The 18,182-nt window shown below is 46.1% G+C and overlaps 1 protein-coding gene across 12 annotated transcripts in view; it reads left to right on the forward strand.

Moving 5' to 3' along the window:
* The window catches only part of GRAMD1B (GRAM domain containing 1B), a 96,516-nt gene that overhangs the window by 19,901 nt on the left and 58,433 nt on the right, over window positions 1-18,182 (forward strand). For 3 of the 12 annotated variants that reach the window (XM_085526132.1, XM_085526134.1, XM_085526133.1), the window contains exon 2: window positions 8,970-9,047. In XM_085526132.1, coding sequence (XP_085382258.1) covers window positions 8,970-9,047 — 78 coding nt within the window. Of the gene's footprint in view, window positions 1-4,579; window positions 5,466-8,969; window positions 9,048-15,653; window positions 16,046-18,182 lie in introns of those variants that run through there. The other 9 variants (XM_085526124.1, XM_085526148.1, XM_085526123.1 and 6 more) reach the window with 9 other exon arrangements.

Raw genomic sequence — 18,182 nt, forward strand, 5'->3', positions numbered from 1 at the left:
AGGATTTCAGAGCTAGTTTTGGAGTTTCCATTTGATCTTGCACAGAGTAAGACTCAAGGAAGTACTTATTTCTTTTCCTGCAGGCATTCTTTTCCTCAATATTTTGTCAGGTAAAGCAATATTCTGCTTTTTGCTCTTCCAGCTGAGATGGGAAAAAGGACTTGGCAGTTGTGTGTGGGCATCAGAGTGGGCATCGCTGCTTGCTGAGAGGACTAAAGTCCTTCTGGAGCCTGGCTGTCCCATGAAGAGCAATGCAGTACTGGCTAAAGCACTCAGGGTTCTCCTTTGAGTTACGACCATTTCTTGGGGGCAAATAAAACTTAGCTATGCTCATTATTTTTTAAAGAGGGCTTGGAGGATTTGTCACAGCTGTGTGTAGGCAGTTTTGTGTCTTCCCAAATGCGCACTGAGAAACTTCTACCGTGTTTCTTTTTGTGTGGGTCTGGGTTAAATACAGCAAACTGGACTGACTCGAGCCAATGAAGCAGATATTTTAGCTGAGTAGGAAAGAATGTACTGTTCAGAGACCTTTTGTACTTACAGGCTTGCTCTGTGATTAATGGTGTGTGCTGTGAGCTGTGACCCGTTAGGAAAGTGCTGAGCAGGTAGTGGAAATCCAAGGAATTTGGACAGAGTCACTTATTTGTGTGCTATGTATGCAATGCAAAGCAAAGATGCCAAGCTCCAATGCAAACTTATTCAAACCATCACCTGTGCTTTGTGTGGGACCACATTTAACCTATGCTAGAGGAGGAGTGAGCCTTTGGTGATGCTCTGTAGCAGTGTAGGTAGGCAGTGCTAAATGATGATCTGCTCCAGTTCTAAATGGAAAAGAAAACCAAGGAAAAGGCCCTTGTTCTCTTGCTCCATTGCCATATTCTGATGAATCACTGCAAAGTCATGACAGCAATTCCATGTGTTTTGCTTGCTGGTCTTTGGCTCAGCTATCCATTTCAATTTGGATAGAAAGTGCTATAAAAGTGTGGTCTCACTGCTGGAAGAAACAGGTGGTTTGCTGTGCTGTTTATGGCTGGTGGTTGCTGGGGTTCTGGATGATGACTGAAGAACCTGGGCTTTGCAGCTGTGTTTGAATGCCTCCAGTTGTGTGATACTGTTAGCAATAATTCACGGGTTGGAGTCTTTAAGAGTTCCTGTTGCTGTGAGAATTGCTTCTTTCAGGAGGTGAGAGAGAAATAGGTACAAGGTAACTTTCAGCCCAAAGCACCATCAGGATCAGACCTCTTTCAAGCTATATATAAAGTAATAAAGCACTCCCAGAAGTTGTATAGATATGATTCTCCTAGGAGAGTTTGGATACAATGCAGTTAAGCCTGTTGCAACCCTTGTTATTGCTCATTTCAGCTGCTGCTGGTAGAGGTGGATTGTTGACAGCAAATGAGGCAGAGATGGGCATGGAATTTCAGCATCATGTTAACCATAGGTAATGCAACTAGTGCACATATAGGCTGTGCTTTACATGGGGCAGAATGATGCATGTGCCGCTGTTTTATTTCTAAGGCCATTTGTTTGCTGACTTGCAATCCAGCTGTTTCACTTCACAATGAGGTGTGTGGTGTAATGAGACAAAGCCTTGGCACAAAGTAAAGGCTTAAAGAATGTGAAATCTGGTGGCAAATAATCCAGGCTACAGTCATAGTGTAATGTTTCTCGTGGCAGAGATTGTGTCATCTCAAATTGGACATGTTGACTTCCATTGCACTGTGGCTGTTCTAACAGACATTGGTTTCCCTGAGAGTGACTGGGGCTACAAGACTGCCTCCATCTTGCTTTGTAATGCATTGAGGTCAGCCTGTTGCTGGTATTTCTCACCCTGCAGCCTGTGAAATCTGTGGCATCTGTCTTGTAAGGCAGAGCCTGAGTTTCAGAGAACAACACATGCAGGTATCTGGTATCACGTATCCAAAATATGCTCAGATGGGAGCAACTGCTGGCTGGTGTGCTGTGTTAAAGGGACAGCTTTGCAGGGCACTGAAGTCAGGCATGGTCAGCTGGTTGCTGCTCCTCGCATGTATCCACGAGTTTGGCATTTGTTAAGTTGTATAATATCTCATTCAAATTCAAAGGCCAAAGGATGTCACAGTCAGTTCTGGTGTAAGGATATGTTGTACTGTCACAATGTGATTATTCTTGCAGAACACTCTTGAGATGGAAGAATAAATGCAGATAAATATATACCTTTTTCATAGCACTGACACTCTGCATTCATCTGGTGGGGATGATGTTTTGTTTAAAACACGTGGGAAGGGCTGCCAAAGAATACAGGCTGCCATTAGTTTATGTTCTCAACTCAGGGAGGAGATTTTTAGCTTTTCTGGGGATGTTTTTCTTTATTCCTCTTATCAGTCCCATTCTACAGACACTGGAAACGTGTCCAGAATGCTTGGGTAGGAAATATCCCACAATATCCTTGATCAAGCTGTAGGACTGAGAGCTGTTTGCTGCTGTGCTCACTCAGTTGGGGCAGAGTCCTGCTGCAGCAGCAGAGGCTCTCGTGGAAGCAGTTAAATAGTGCTGTCATTGTGATTTGCACAGAAATAGCACTTGATCCTTGGTGCTATGTCTCACTTTGTGGGTCAGGTGCTTGAGTGGTCTCTCCTATTACATTGCTCCTGCTTTTTTTTTTTTTTTCCTAAGAGGCTTGGACAGGTGGTCGGCATCCTCTTTGCTTGATAAGAATGTCCTGAGGATGTTTGAGAACAAATAAGTGTTGCTTACTAACCAGTGAAGCACTTGGAATTAAAGGGTGTGTGTACCCTGTCTTAATCAGGTTCCCTTGGCACTGCCACTCTGTGAGCAGAGTAGGGATGGATTCTATCTTGCTGAGGGGGTTCCCAGTAGGGTTTAGTGAGCCAGAGGGTGAAGAAACTTCTGGAACTAAGGGCTGCTCATCTACTTGCTCCATTGGAGAGGAATGGAAGTACTTCTAGAGGATGGGGTGTGGGTGGGATTTAAGGGGAAACACTTTCTTTTCTTACCATCTTTATGTGAGAAATAAAACAGGAAAGCACCCCCCCTCCTTCGCCCCCCCCCAACCCTTGCAGTTGCAGGTATTTGCTCTTGGTTAAGATTTAGCAATGATTGAGTGCTCTTAGAGACACAGGTGTGTGGCCATGCACTGAAAGGGGTTTTCTGTGAGTTAACAGCTGGTTGATAATGTTCTGTATGTACAGGTGGCTCGGGTACTTGATTGCAGGTTGCTCCCTATTTGAGTCTGAGATTTAACTGTTTTATTCCATGTATATTTTTAAGTGGGGTGTTTGTGGAAGATGTTCTGATGGTGCTTGGCCTATTGGTACCCAGATGGCCGAAGCTCTTGATGTTGATTTCAAGCTTTGCTTCATCCAGTAACATAAAGGAGAAGCAGAGCACAAAAAAAGGGCAGTGCTACAAAGCAGGATTTAGGGATTCTTCCCCCTTTGCTCCTGACATAATAAATCTTCCCTTTTTGGACACATTCAGTTACATATGTCCCAGATTCCACAGTTTCTTCTGTTCCAAGTTCAAGTGAGGTTTATTTTCAAGCAAAACTTCGAGGCAGCTCATGCAAACCAAAATATTTTGGTTTGGGTCAACAGAAATATTGTTTTTAACCTGAAATCAGTGGGGCTTTTTTCTTTTTAAGGGTTCCGGCTGTTGAGTGAAAATTAAAGCTGTGTCAGATTAACTGGGATGTTTTGTTCTGACAGCGTGCTTAGAATTCATGGCAGCTGAATTGTAGTTGCTCTCTTGAAGTACTTCAGTTCTGTCACTCTCCCCTAAAAATCCATCTGGATGCAGTTTCATCCAGGAGCTTTTGAGGAATACAGGATCTGGATGGTGAATCACTTGCAGTGTTTGTTCTTAATGGCTTGGTTTCATCAGCTGAATTTTGCAAGGCTAGTCCCAATCCCGCTGTTCCTCCCAGTGCATGAGCCCTGGTTTTGCTTCCTTAGCATACTTGAATCTTCCACGTAGCATGTATGTTTATCCTAGTCTGAATCTGTCCTGCATGTTTAACTGTCTTTGTGGTGTCTTTGTTGTTCCTGGACCTTGAGACCGTTCATCACCCACTGTGCCATTTTGGAAGCAGCATTGCCCTGCAAGGACTCCCTTTTGTCAGCTTTCACCTACATGAATCTAAGCTAGAAAACCAGCCAGCCTCCCAATTCTGGTGCCACCTGCTGCCACTGCCTCTTCAGCTTCTCCTCAATCCCTGTCCTTTGCTGCCCTTTCTGTGAGCAGTCAATGGGCACTACAAATCCTAGCCTTGCAAGAAGGCTGTGGAAGCCTGACTTTGCTTGTCCCCTCCCTGCACGGGGTGGGCTGTCCAAGCACGAAGGTGGGACAAGGGGAAAGCCTGTCCAATTGGCTTCTACAGAAAGTTATTATTCCTTTGTACCCTTGTCATTCGGTTGATTTACAGCAGCAGCATATTTGGTAATATAAACCCTGTCCCTTGGGATTATGAGTGCGGTGATGCTTGGAGCAGCTGCCTGCACATGTCTTACCCGCTACTGAAAAAGAACATGCTGCTGCTGCTCCTCCTCCTCCTGATATTATCTAGTATCATTTCTTCCCTCCTTCTTTGTCTCTCTCTGACCTCCTCACAGCTCCACGCCGCTCCATACTTGCTTCGTCACTTAAGAAGACCACAGCTGAGTTCCCCAGCACAGCACCAGGAGAGTTTATACCTGAACCAACATTAGGCAAAGAAGACAGAAAGCAAAGAGGAGGGGGAGAGGGGAGGGGGGAACAATCTGATAGTGAGCCAAGCTGTTGCAAGCAAGTCCTGGTGCTAAACCCGCTGCTTTCAGAGACCAGGAGGGGAGGAACCTTGTTTGGCGGAGAGGGGAAGGACAAAAGAAACTTGAAACTGGCTTTCCTTGTGGCATGTCAGTCCTGAACACCCCCCCCTCTTCCCCACCCCCTGCTCGTTAAATGAAAGCACCTGAGGAACACGAGATTGCCTGCGTGAGAGGGAGGGCTGGTGCTGGACTGGGTGAGGGAGCAGAAAGGCGACTTGTGGCTTTGTGGTGTGGCTTACACTGAGATCAGAGCTAGCGTGCCTGGGGGTGGGAGCAGGAGGAGAAAGGGCACCTGATGCCAGCTGCCAATATGACAGAAACCCTGCAGCTCCCTGCCCTGCAAGTCTCAGAGCAGCAGGTGGTGGAGGGCAGCCGTGCCTGGTCCAGCTCATCCACCCCCACCCTGCGCAGGAAGCGCTTCAAGATGAGGCGGATGAAGAATGTGCAGGAGCAGAGCCTGGAGGCCGGCAGTTATCAGCAGGATTCTCCTTCCTCCAGCAAGGAATACCTGCAGCTCCCATCCATTGAGATCACCCCCTCCAGTGATGAGGACACTCCCTGGTCCAACTGCTCCACACCCAGTGCCTCCCCGCGTCGCAAGCGCTTCCTTCTGCGGAAGTGGCTGCGTGTCAGAGAGAAGAAGGAGTGCAGTGAGAGCAGGTATGTTGGTGGCCATCTCCCTTCCCCGCTCCCCAAAAAGCCCCTTGCAGTGGGTAGGGCCTGCTGAGCTCTTGGTGTGGCTCCGCTGAGGACTTTGTCCTCACCCAGTGGCTGGAATGGGTAATACAATGGGTTGGACTTGGTGATGGCGGATTAAATGGCATCGTTGTATGTGCAAACAGTGGGTGTGTTGGAAACAGCATCGCAGTCCTTCATTGTGGCTTTCCCTGTATCTTTTCTAAACAATGCAGGGCAAGCAAAAAGGACTTGTCTGAGCGGGGGAAATTGTGCTTAAAGATTGGGTGGTGGGACTGACTTCTGTGGTGTGTCCTGCAGAGATCTTCAGGAGAGAAGATAGTGACATCTCAGCTGGGGTTACCCAGACAGGGAATGCTGATGCTCAGTACTTGCTGGTTTGGGTTTTCTTGTTGGCTTGTTTTTGTTTCATTCTCTTGCTGGCACTGGGACAATGAGGGGATGATGGACACCATGGATCTGTGTGTCAAGATGTCTGAATTCAACTCTTGGTTGCTTTCCAGACCTGAAAGTTACTCTGCACTTTGGCTGAAAAGTAGAGGATAAATAATTCCAAGGCTCCCAAGGGCTTGTCAGTGCAGCAGGATGGATGTCCAGCGAGTTATTGAGTAGACATGAAGCAATAGCTTTACCTTATCGAACTGTGCAGGTGTAGCTGGTGTCTGCATCATGCAGTGTAGTTCTCTCCTCTTTTAGTGTCTGAAGGGAACAATGTACCTGTCATGAAGGGCCTGAAAAATACAGCATGCTTTCTCTGTAGGGAAGTTAGCACTGCATTAATCTTCATGTTAGCTTAGTGTGGGCTAACTTTGTCTTTCCCTTCAGCCTATGGCTTTATGCTTTAATGTAGGTACTGCTTTTCTCTCTGAGTATGCGATAGCTCTTCTTGCAGAAATACCTAGAATAGACTTCTGTGCTGATGGAGTGATGGAGGTGATGGTGTTGTTAACCTTGGATATGTTTTTGAAGTGCTGACTGGCTAAAAACCACCTCAGCCGATGGATTAGTTGGCATTAGCATACCAAAGCCAGCATGGCACCTCCACCCTTCAAATGGAGTGGGCTTCAAATCTGTCCCTTTTACAATGGAAAACACATGATGTTTTCAAATGGTATATTTCCTTTTCCAGTCCAGAAGGAGAAAACCCAACATGGTCACAGTGTGCTGTGCCACTGCACTCCTGATAACTCAGCTCTTTCTTGCCACTGCTGCAGAGTGGTTTGGCTCTTTGCAACAGGTGCTGGGAGCACTGTGTGACTCCTGTGCAGCAATTAGTTATTATAATCTTGAAGCCCAGCAGCCTGTACCCCATCACATGGCCGGATTTCCGCAGGGCTCTCCAGGGAAAAGCTGCTAGCTGAGATCAAGCTGTGCTCCAGCTGATGTGTTCCACTGATGCACGCACTGCTCACAGCCCTGAGCCGCAGCAGCAGCTCTGGCCGTCAGCACGCAGCGTGCATCCAAGTGAATAAACTCCATCCTATAAAATATTTTAGGACACCAGGTAGTTTTTAGTAGCCTGTGTAATTTTTATGGCTGTTTACCAACTGGATCTCCGCAAACTGTTTGGTGGTTGATAGTGAGAGCCAAAGAGCGGCTGTTTGTTAAACATAAAGGAGTGTATGTAGGAGCTTAGCACTGCCTGCACCACTGAAACAGTGGGAAGAAGCCATTTTCTGACATAGGGCCTTTCCTATAACTGATGCTTGCCTGAAAACAGTTCATATGTTGTTCTTCATATGTGCTTCTTGCTTGAGAAGGTGCTGAGGGGTCTTAGGTGATGCTTAGAGCCTCACTGTTGGCACTGGGGCTTTGAGAAACAACCTTATGAATTCTAGTTGTAACATTGCAGTGCCTTGGAATGAAATAAGGAGCTGTTTGCTTTTAACTGCTCTTAGTATAAAATTGCAATGCCTATGTGTAAAACTTCCCCTTGGATTACTTCTCAGTGCTGTTCTATCTTTTTTTCCCCTCCTCCTAACACTGAGCGTCTTGAGCATTGGCTGGTGACAAGAGGGCAAGGTGTTGCAATATCTGTATCCCATTAAAGTTTAAACCTTAACCTGAGGGACTTCTTGAGCTTAGGTGAGTGGGTGAGCGTGGAAGGGTTGAAGGTACACCTTGTATGACTGTAGTAAATGTTCATCTGGGACTGCCAGCATTGCAGGAGCAGTACTTGGGTTGTATTATATTGGACTTCTCTTCCTGGTAAGTTCTGCTGTCTGCTTAATCAAAATGGATGTGGCAAAGATTTTTTTGGGAGGGTTTCCATCTGGGGATAAATGAGAAGATACGGAGTGTGTGAATATTTGTATGTAAAATGTATATAATGAGGGCTGCTGAACTCCTTGCATGCTTTGGGTTCATGGAGATCTCACCACAGTGCTGGCTTTCTAAACTATCCCTTGGTTTAGAGAACGTTCTTGGTTATGGTTTTTGGTAAGAAGTTGTTTCACAGCTTGAAGCCAATAAAAAGTTCTTGCTCTTGAGTTGTCCTTTCTGCTATGAAATGCTTGGGAAATGAATGATGGAGTATGTGGGTACAGGAACAGCAAATGCAATCTCTCCCCTCTTGCTGCATGCCATGATGTTTACCTGCCTTGGCTCTGATGGAAAAACCACATTGCATGCAGTGGGGAAGCAAGGAAGGTGTAGTTATCATTGGTGGATGATGTATTTTGTGGCTCCTGGTGTCAGGGAAAAGCACCCTGTGTTCTGGGTGGGACTGCACAGTTTGTGGTAGGGCTGTGCTGCCCTGGCTCACAGGTGGGTACCCAGGCTGGGTGGAGGGAAGCCAGCCCTGGGGCAGCTGCTCTATGTGCTGCAGCCTGTTGTCTGAAGGAAGAATCAGAACTGTTCAGGGCTTGGAAGGGAAGCTTTGCAAGGAGGTAAGCAGTAGAAATGAGCAGCAGCAGCTCTGAGGCCTTGGAGCAGGTGGAGGCTGCTGGAAGAGAAACAGTCCAACTTCATGCAGGGCTGTTACAAAAACAAAAAGGAAACTAATAGCACTGAAAACCCAAACACAAGAAAAAGCAAATCCACAAAACACTGCAGAAACCCCCGACCCATTTACAGGAGAAGAGTGACATCTTGTGGGCTCAGCTTGCAGTTCTCCACCACAAATGGAGCAGTCACTCCTGGCCACTTCAGCTTGAGGAATGGCTGCCTTGTGGTGCTGCCCAGACACTGGTGGTAGTTGAATGTGAAGCTGTATGAAACCATTCTGGGGTGGTGTGATGAATTAGTTTATATACTCCTGTAGCTCTTACTTAGGGAAGCTTTACTAGATGAGATGAAGAAGCTTTAAACCACTCATGCCTGCTGTACATCAGATATGAACTTCCTTCCTTAGTTTCTCTCCGCACCCTTAGTGTGATGAAGGATGAACCTTGTGTTGTTCTCGGTCTAGCTTTAAAACTGAAGTGTCTAATGTGGAAATCTCTCTTAACTGCTTGTCTTCTATTGCAGCAGCCAGCAGAGCAGCCAGCAGAGCAGCCACGATGACGACTCGTCCCGGTTCTTGAGCCCTCACACTCGTGACGACAGGTAGGGCTGGATGGGGCTCCGAGCACTGCTGGAGCTGTGGGTATCCCTGTGCACTGCAGAGTGGCACCAGGCAGCCTTTGAGGGTCCCTTCCTTCTCATTTCTGTGATCTGAGCTCATCTGTAGCAGCTGTGATGTTCAAGAAGAAACTCAAGTTTCTTGTGCTTAGGGTTGATTGATGACTGCTGTAAGATGCATCACTGGCATAGAAGCTGCTGAAAAATGAATGCTTGTTTTTGTGTGTGATTTATTGTTGTTACTCTGCCCAGAGATATGATTGAGAGTTTTGCTGTATCTTGTAGCTCATCTCGTGAGCCTGAAAGTGCTTCAATTTCTTTTGTGCCTTGAGCCTTTCTGTCCTGGTTTGGCTCCTGCAGGTCCCTTTCCCTAATAACACCCTGGTCTAGATTTTAGATTATATTATTTTTTTATGCTGTGACTATGCTGTATTTAATGTTGCAACTGTGGATCACAGCAAAGCTGATTGGAGTGCTTCATGAGAAGCATTGCGATGTGGCTTGTGCTCCATGTGTGCAGTGAGAAGAGCTGTGTTCCTGCTCTGTTACTCAGTTACCCACCCAAGCCATCCTTGAGGCCAAAGGCCTTTCTTAGGACTGCAGCAGGGCAAACTCTCCCTGAACTCAGACCCCCCACTGATGTCAGAGACCAAAGGATTGAGTAAGAACTGGGTAACAGCTAAAGAAGCATCTGAGGAATCTCCCACTTGAGAGAACATCCCAACCCTGGGGAGCTAATTAATATCCCAGCAGAATTTGACTCTGAATTAGTACTTAGTAGATGCAGCTAACCTTCTCTTCCATATGTTTCCCTCCAATTATCAGTCTCTCTGGTGCTGTGGAGCCTGGCGTAATTGACTATTGGGGAGCAATGTTTGCAACTGGTAAATAAAGAATCTGACAGCAAAGCAGATGGGTACTTAGATTATACCTGGACTTTCTATATACATAGTGCAAGCTGCTGTGTTACTTGACCTAGGATTTCACAGGTTTATAGAGTTAGGCTTCCTTAACTCTCAGATGGGGGTTTTCTGAGTACGGCAAGAAGAGGCACTTCCAAATCATTCCCAGCTTTCATAGGTAGATTAAACCAGAGCCCTTAGGTTGATGCTGAGAGCATCTTTGTGGCTGGAAGTGTTTGTAAGAGTGCTGCCAGATCTCAGACCAGAGTGATGGTGAGCCTGCAACATTCTCACAACCTTAGATTTAATTTCAAGTCAGCTGTGTTTGCTTGTTTAATTGATGATATAGGAATTCTAACTAAAAATAACTAAGAGGTTTCATAAGTCCTGCAAGTGGTGACAAAAGCTGAAGAGAAGGGCAGGAGAAAGAAGAACAAAAAGTCATGTGGTGCACACCTCCTCTTGGCCTGCTGCCTTTGGCATTGCAGGCAGGTGCACTACAAGGACCAGAGCAGAGAGAGAGAGCAAAGATCAGCATCCACATCAGTGTGCCTGGAAGAGGGCTAAAAGAAGCTACCCCAGCTGGAATAAAGGGATGCTGAGTTGCTATGTGGACTGTGGGATTTAAAATAAAGAATGGAGAGGAATATATAGCTGAGGATAACTGATACCTGGACTAGGCATAATCAAGATCTTAGCCTGCATGCTCTTACTGTGGGTTATGGTACCAGGGAACGCTGCTCATGGAGTTCAGTGCTCAGTGATGGGATTCCAAGGATCGTGCTCCAACCCGAGGGCTCTTTCAGAGAAGATTCAATGTTTGCTCTGCTGGCTGATGCGCTCAGTGTCGACCAGCAGCTCTGTTTCTTGAGGTGTGAGCTGTTGAATTGTGAAGCACAGTCATGGTCCAGAACCCACACCCTGAAAAGGTGTCCTGCAGCACAGCAGTGAAGCAGGTCTGCCATCTGCATGTGTCTTCCCTGAGGAAAAAGCTTTCCTTCTGCAAAGTCATGTAAGTTGTGTGTGTGCGTCATACCTGGTTGCTAATGCTGAGAGGGAGCCTGTGCAGATTTGTCTTCATTGTAAATGTGTGCTGTGTGGGTATTTTCTGGTGTCATGGAAGGGAAAAGTAAAGCTAGGAAGACTTAGCTTCCTGCCCTATGATCACGGGTGAGTTTGGATGAATCATTTGAGTGATTTTTCATACCTCATAGGAAATAGATAAGAGGTGCTGGATTAAGCTTGTGGGTTGCTCAGGTACTGAAACATCACGACCATAAGAGTATGAAGAGAAGTGGTAGAGCTGAGTTGGTGTCCAAAAAGTTGTTCTCTCAAGCAACTTGACTTAAAGTAACTCACAGCATGGGTAAGGTTGGGATGGAGGCAGCTGGAGACCTTGAGATGTACGTACATACAGTTCCCTAATCGTGAGACAAAGATATAAGTTGCTTTCAGCTCTGTTTTCTACATGAAGTCTAAGGTCATGAGTCTGCTTGTGCTTGAACCAAGGATTTGTTCTGCCTTGTGGCATTGAGGTTTGGAACACAGACAAAGCTTCAATGCTGAGTTTAGGCTACTGGGATGGAGGGGAAATCAGTCCTCAGCCTTGTATGCAATCTAAGGAGACAAACTGCTAAGGTGGAGGCATGGAAGTGGAAAGTATGGGAATGGAGAGCAATAGGGCACAGTACTGGGAGAAAAGAAGCACTCTTATGGCCTTATTAATCAAAATTAAAGAAATGAGAAGAGCTACATCTAAAATACCCCAGCTTCTTATGACCTGTATCTTAGTTAGCCCCATAGTCTGTGCAGTAACTTATTCTGGTAATTCTGGGGCTGTGGGGCTTGTTTTACCTTTGCATAATCTAATGAGAGTTTCCTCAATGGATCAAAATCGAGGACTTGCAAAAGGATTAGAGAATAAGTTAAGACAGAGACAAGAAATTCTGCCTGCCATTTGGGTTTGCAGGAAGTTGTGCAAAGATCTGGAAGGAAGACAGACCTCTTTGGTTATTGCCAATGTTGTATCTCGGGGATCTGTTTGAGAAGCTAGGAGGAATTCAGTGTTTCAATAGTGTACTCAGGACTTGCTTATACTGCACCTTCCTTTCCCATGTCCCTTTTCCCCTTGACGTGAGGAGAAGTTGACTTCCATGCTTCCCCTGAACTCCAATGAGTCAGTTGGACTTAACATTAAATGGACTAATGTTGGAGATGCTTAACCAGAATGGCACAAAGCTCCTTTGTCACACAGGAAAGATGGCTAATGTTTAGTCAGAACTCATGTCCTCCCTGAACCTTCCTCCTTATATCATTGCTGCTGATTGCTGGGCCCAGCACTGATTCTGAGCTGCAGAAGACAAGAAGAGCAACATAAGAGCAGCTCTCTTCCACTTGGGCTGCTAGATTTGCTGCTGTCGGCAGAGCTATTGTGAATGGAAATAGCAGCCGCCCTGTTCCTCATGCGCCAGCATTGTTCCTTCCTTTGAAGATGGGCTGTTGTTAATTACAGCGTGCTTAGAGATGCTCTGGTGGATAAGAGCAGGCTGCTACCAAGCAGCTGGAATAAGATGAATTTCTTCTCTCTGTGTTTAGCTGAGAAGCTGCTTTTGCACCTGGTGTGCCAGCTCAGTGGTTCTGCCCTGTAGAGGGGTAAAGCTGTTTGGAAGGAAAGCTCTCATCCCTTTTCCCTGAAGTCCTGGTGTTCTGTCAGTGAAGATAAGGATGTTCTTTTTGTTTTCCATTCTTACTCTTTTAATCCTAAGGAGACTGATCTTGAGAGCACTTTGTGGTTTTGGAGCAAGGGGAATGTACCCTATGCTTCCCTCCTTCAGAACAGAGGGATGTAGAAGGACAGACACCTCCTCTGCCTTGCCTGGGGCCAGCAACCAGGGGGAGACCTCAGAGGATGAACTGGCTTTCTTTGCCCATATGCTCAGTTGTTGCCATTGCTCAGCATGGCAGTCTGAAGCTTGGAAGAGTTTAGAGCAATCGACGAGCTTGAGAGCAGGGTGATTTTAAGCTTCCTATAGTAATGTAACATATCTTACCTCTGGGTGTTAGCCTCTGAGAGGCAGTTTGATATCACAGAAAGCAGGTAGACTACATTCAGAGTCCCAACCATCACTGAGAATAAATAATTCTTCTTATCATTTGGCCCTCTGTTCCAAGCTGCTGTGGCACAAAGGTATCTGCATGTTGCCCCTTTGAGAACTCAGCTCTCAGCTTTCGGCATGAGAGCATCCATGCAGATCAGTAGTGGAACTTCACAAGGAGTGATCTTACACCAGATGTAACAGCAGGGCAAAGCAGGATTTGGATCTCACTTCTCCATTTCCTGATCAGTTCAGTCTCTGCTGGATCAGTGCTTTATCATTAGGTAAAACCCTGCTGTGCCTTGATATCTCTGAATGCAGAGGAGTTCTGACAGACCTCATGTGGCTGCGTCACCAGCTTGTGATGCTCAGGAACACGAGGAGGAGGAGAGGAGATATTCTGATGTCCCTCTTCTTCCTTATCTGAGATGCAGGGCAGATTCCTTGTCCTGCCTTCCTGCTGGTTCCTGGGAACAGAGGACTCAGTTGTGAAACTGTATTTCACTTGGAGGCTTTCAGGTTACTTCATCGACTCTGCATCCTCTGGGAGCTTTGGGATATTCAGGCTATTACAGCTGGTAGCTTGAGGGATGCAGAGGTGTGGGGGGGAGGCTGAAATGCATTGCTGTAAACCATCCCATTTCACAGAGCTCCAGTTTAGTAGGTAAGCCTCCTGTCAGCAGGCTTACATGCAGCATGCTTTCATCTGCTAAGCCCCTTGCAAAGATTCACCTTGCAGCAGAGCACTTACTGTGCCTCGGAGCAATACTGCTTTAGAAGCAGCCATCAGAGGGTTTCAGAGAACTTGATTGATTTTTAGCCTCTCACAGCCAGTACTCAGGCTTTTGAATAGAAAGGAGTGAGGCTTTTTGAGGGAGCCTGACACTTAATTCAGGTAGTGCTTGGCCAGGCTTATACAGCGATGCTGTATGACCTGGATTAGACTCCTTTTACTTCGCAGCTATAGGCCAGAAGTTCTTAAGCTGTGAAACACATCACTTCTGCTGTATAGATGCCTGCATAACCTGCTAAGTGGCCTGGTATACATCTACATATGTAACCTTCCAATTATATTGCATATACCCAAAGGTGGGTATAGAAGTTGTGGCTGTACCAGGGATCTCTTTTCAATGCATAGAAATGAACTGGTGGTACAAGGTTTTCTCAGAGCTCTGCGTAGGCATTGCTTCTGTCTCACTGTCAAAGAAACCCACCATCCTTTGCAGGAGGTGTTTTAATTGAGATCTCATGAGAAACCTCAGTTCGTTTGCAAGTCCTGTAGGGAGCTTAGCTGGCACTCCTGTTGCAGAGATAAGATCTGGAAGTACGTTCTTCCTTTGTATTTTGTGGAGTGATTGATGGATGAATGCAGTGCAGTAAAACAAAGGTGTTATGTAAAAAAGCAGGGGAGGAGGAGGGGGCAGAGAGATGATGCATAGCTCTACAGGTCCCTTCTTCACAGCATTTCTTCCTTGTGATGAGAAGCAGCTCAGGAAGTAGTGCTTGAGGTCCCCAATTGTAGCCTGGGCCTTGATGTGGTGTTTAGGTGTTACCTGCATGGAGCTCCAGCTCTGGGTGTACATTGAGACGAGTGGTTGGTAGAGAGGATGGTATAGAAGAAAGGAGGTGACTGTACTGTTAGTCAACTGTGCTACAGCTGACATACAACTGACCAAGAGGATGGAACTGCTTATTGTGTCAGAAGGAAGTGCTTGACATCTCTTCTGCTGTCCTTAGTGCAGTGCTTTGTAATTAATTGGAAGGGGTGAGGTGGGAAGGGTGCCTTGAGGCGTCAGACCCTTCAGCTGCTGCAACTGAAATCTGCTTAGGATGCTGTTAAGGGCTCAGATCTCTTGAGCTTTTCCTCAGAGCTTTGGAGATGGAGTGAAATCTGCTAATTTGTAGTGACCTGTTGGATGTGCAGTGGGCATGGAAAAGAAGATAACTACTCAAGAGAATAGCTGGGGGAGAAGCATTGCAGGGCTAAGCAGGTTAAAACCCATCTGTTGAGCCAGTAAATGAACAGGCAGGACTGGCACTTATCAGAAGGCAGAAACTGAAAGCTGCTTAAAGTTTTTCTAGACTACTTCATGTTGCTTTACCATGGCCTTTTTCATGCTTTTAGTGCTGTTTATCTATGGCATATGGAAGTATTTGCAATGTTTACCTTGGAAAATGTGTGCATCTTTGCATTTCATAGTTGGCTGCCTAAACGGGGAAACACCAAGCACTGAAAATATATAATACAACATAAAGAAGCAGAAGTGAGATGGGGGCTGCCTGGGAGTTCTATGGTGTTTGATTCTTGATGCATTCCATGAATGCTGGAAATAAGGTACTGTTTGGAAATGCAGTGCACAAAAAATAATGTCAGGAAGAGGTAGTGAAGCATTAAGTGCTTTATAGAGAGCTGTCCTTGCAACTTTGGGTTTTAGCTGCCTCTTTTCACATGCTTTCTCTCCACCCTGAGATTCTGCTTCCATTTAGCAAAGTGCTCAACCCAGTGAGAAGCTCATCTGTGTGTTCCCCCTCATAGCAAGAGCATCTTCAGCAGAGGTTTGAGTGATGCTGTGCCTTTAAAATTGAATCGTCTGTGATAGAAGAAATCTGAGAGCACAGAAAGGAAACCAGTGCCTCTTGCGCAGAGCAAGCTCTTTGGAGATTTCTCCATTGCTCTGCATTCTCACCAGCCTGGTTGCTGCTCCTTCCCTTTGGGGCCAAACGGCAGCCACTAGGATAGCATCGATGGAAGCCATCCCAGAGCCATCTTAATGGTGATGTTACATCTCTCTGCGGTGGACTCTGAGCTCACCAATCTGTGCCTCTTTCTCCCCAAAACTGCTGTGTGTGTGTATACAGCTGGGATTTCATCTTCTTCTGACTAAACAGCGTTTCGCTCCCTCGCTGCTGAAGCAACACTTGCTCAGGTTTCTGGGGGAACACATGGCACTTGGACAGACTTCCCCATGCTGGTGACTGTAACCGTGTGAGTGCTCACCGTGACCTCATTTCTTCCTTTTTTTTCCTCCTCCTCCTCCCTTGTTTATCCTCCCATCCGTTTCTTTCTTGGCCTTTGCAGAGTATTTGTTGTGCGTTTCGGTGATAAGATGGCAGCATGCGTCTCCCCACCGCGCCATGCATCGTAACAAGGTCAGGTGTTATCATGGGTACTAACCAAGCTCTGTCCTTGAGCCCCTCTGCTGGACCTCTGCTTTTCTCCTGTGCTCCTGCAAGTCTGACTTAAAAACTCTTCCTTAAGCCCTCTCTGCTGCTTGTTCTCCCTTTCCTCTTCAGTACCCCACTGTAAAGCTTTGGTTGTAGAATGCCTTTGTGCTCTTTCCCTTACCCTTTTCTTTTTGTTTAAATAGCAGGTCACATGTAAACATGGGCCTTGCTTGAGGGATGTTGGTCTGTCAGAGTTTCAGGTGTGGTAAGGTGGTGGTATTTCCCTGTTGGGGAAAATAGAGAAGCTTCACTTCAGGCTTAAACATGTAGGTGCTCAGACTTCCTTACCTATCCCCAACCTTAGAGGGTGTTGCTTTGTCTGCACAGTAACTGCCATGCATCAGTGCCTTCAAACTCAATCGTTCTGGGTTTCTGAATGCAGGGTGGCTTTGTGGTCTGTGACACAGTGAGATAAGTCATCATTGTACCCCTAGTTGCAAGCAGTCACCCTTTGCTCCACCTTGTTGATGCCACTTCTATTGGAAGGTCCCTCTGCCATGTAAGAGTGTGTGTTGTGTGCTTGGGCTGAGGTGCCTGTGTCTGTGAGTTGGAGGCTTTTGTCTGAGAGCTGATTCTGGAGCTGCTGCTTTCTCTGGTTTAGTCTGAGGTTTCAAAAACAAGAGGGCTCTTTTTCCTTCAAGACTTTGCAGTTCGTTCTTGAAGTCAATATATTGTGTGCATGCTCCTGCTGCAATGTTTCTCACCCCTTCATCTGCCCCTTCTTTTTTTGCCTGGGAGAGGATATTGCATTAGATGTGTGGGTCAGACCAGTACAGAAAGCTTAGTTTTTCTGGTGTGCTGCCTCTGTGGATTGCCTTTTAAGCAGTGCCAGCCCAAAGGCTTAAGTTTATACCTTACTTAAAGACGTAGCTTGATGTACCTGAATGTTATGTTATTACAAAAGGTCTTGAGTTCTGGCTGTCAGGCATCTCATAGCACTCTGATTTTTGAGAGATCAAGTGTTGAGCATTGTACTCTCATCCTGTCAAGCTGTCAGGCTTGGGAATGATGTATTCCATGCCACAAGTTACTTCAGAATATCCTGGCCTAAGAAAAAGGGAGGTGATCAGTCCATTGCACTTGTGCTTCAAACTATCAAGCCTTGCTGCCTTCCCATGGGCTGCTGCAGGTTACTTGTGATGGAAGGTAGAATTCAATGATGGCTTTTTAGCTTCCTGACAGACTGAGATCCAGGAGTTTCAAGGCATGTTGTGAGTCATGGTCTGTTGTTAGCCCACAGTGAGTGAGCCTTTTTTGGGAGGGTTGTTGCACCATTACAGGCAAAGGCAAGTTTGAACTCTTAACCTTCCAAGATAATGATGGGAAGAAGAGCCAGAAGACTTTGTGTGACAGCAACAGGCCTCTTTCATTACAGTATTGCTCTGAATCATCTTGGTTTCTCCACTCTGCTAATATACATCATCATACAAATATCATCATTTTCCTTTTCAAGAATATCTTTCCCATCCCAAATCTTTACATGAAATTACTTTTTATCTCTGGACAGAGAGGAGCTTCTCTCCATGTTTTTAACTCCACGATAGCCAAAGTTCTCTCTTTCCTGCTGCAGTAATCTTTAGCCTTGCTCTCTCCTCCAAGACCCTCAGATATAATTTTCATGCCCTGCTGAACCACATTGGCATGGAAAGAAGTAGCTTAGCTGCACTTTCTGTTCTGCATACAGTGTGACTACATCTCCCATGATGCAAAATGCATGTTTTATTTCTGGAAATGAAGGCTCACGTGATTTCCCAGCTGCTGCAGCAAATAGGGAGTCCCTACTGAGATTGTTCTCCATGGGAAATGGAGGTGTGTCCTAACTTGCTGTGATTGCATCTGACAGCAGAGGCTGTGGGGCTGCAGAACGCTGCTGACTTCAGGAAGGAGTTGGGAATTCA

The sequence above is a fragment of the Coturnix japonica genome, chromosome 34 (genome assembly GCF_054131305.1).
Source record: "Coturnix japonica strain WE chromosome 34, WE-NBRP24, whole genome shotgun sequence".
NCBI classification, from domain to species: domain Eukaryota; kingdom Metazoa; phylum Chordata; class Aves; order Galliformes; family Phasianidae; genus Coturnix; species Coturnix japonica.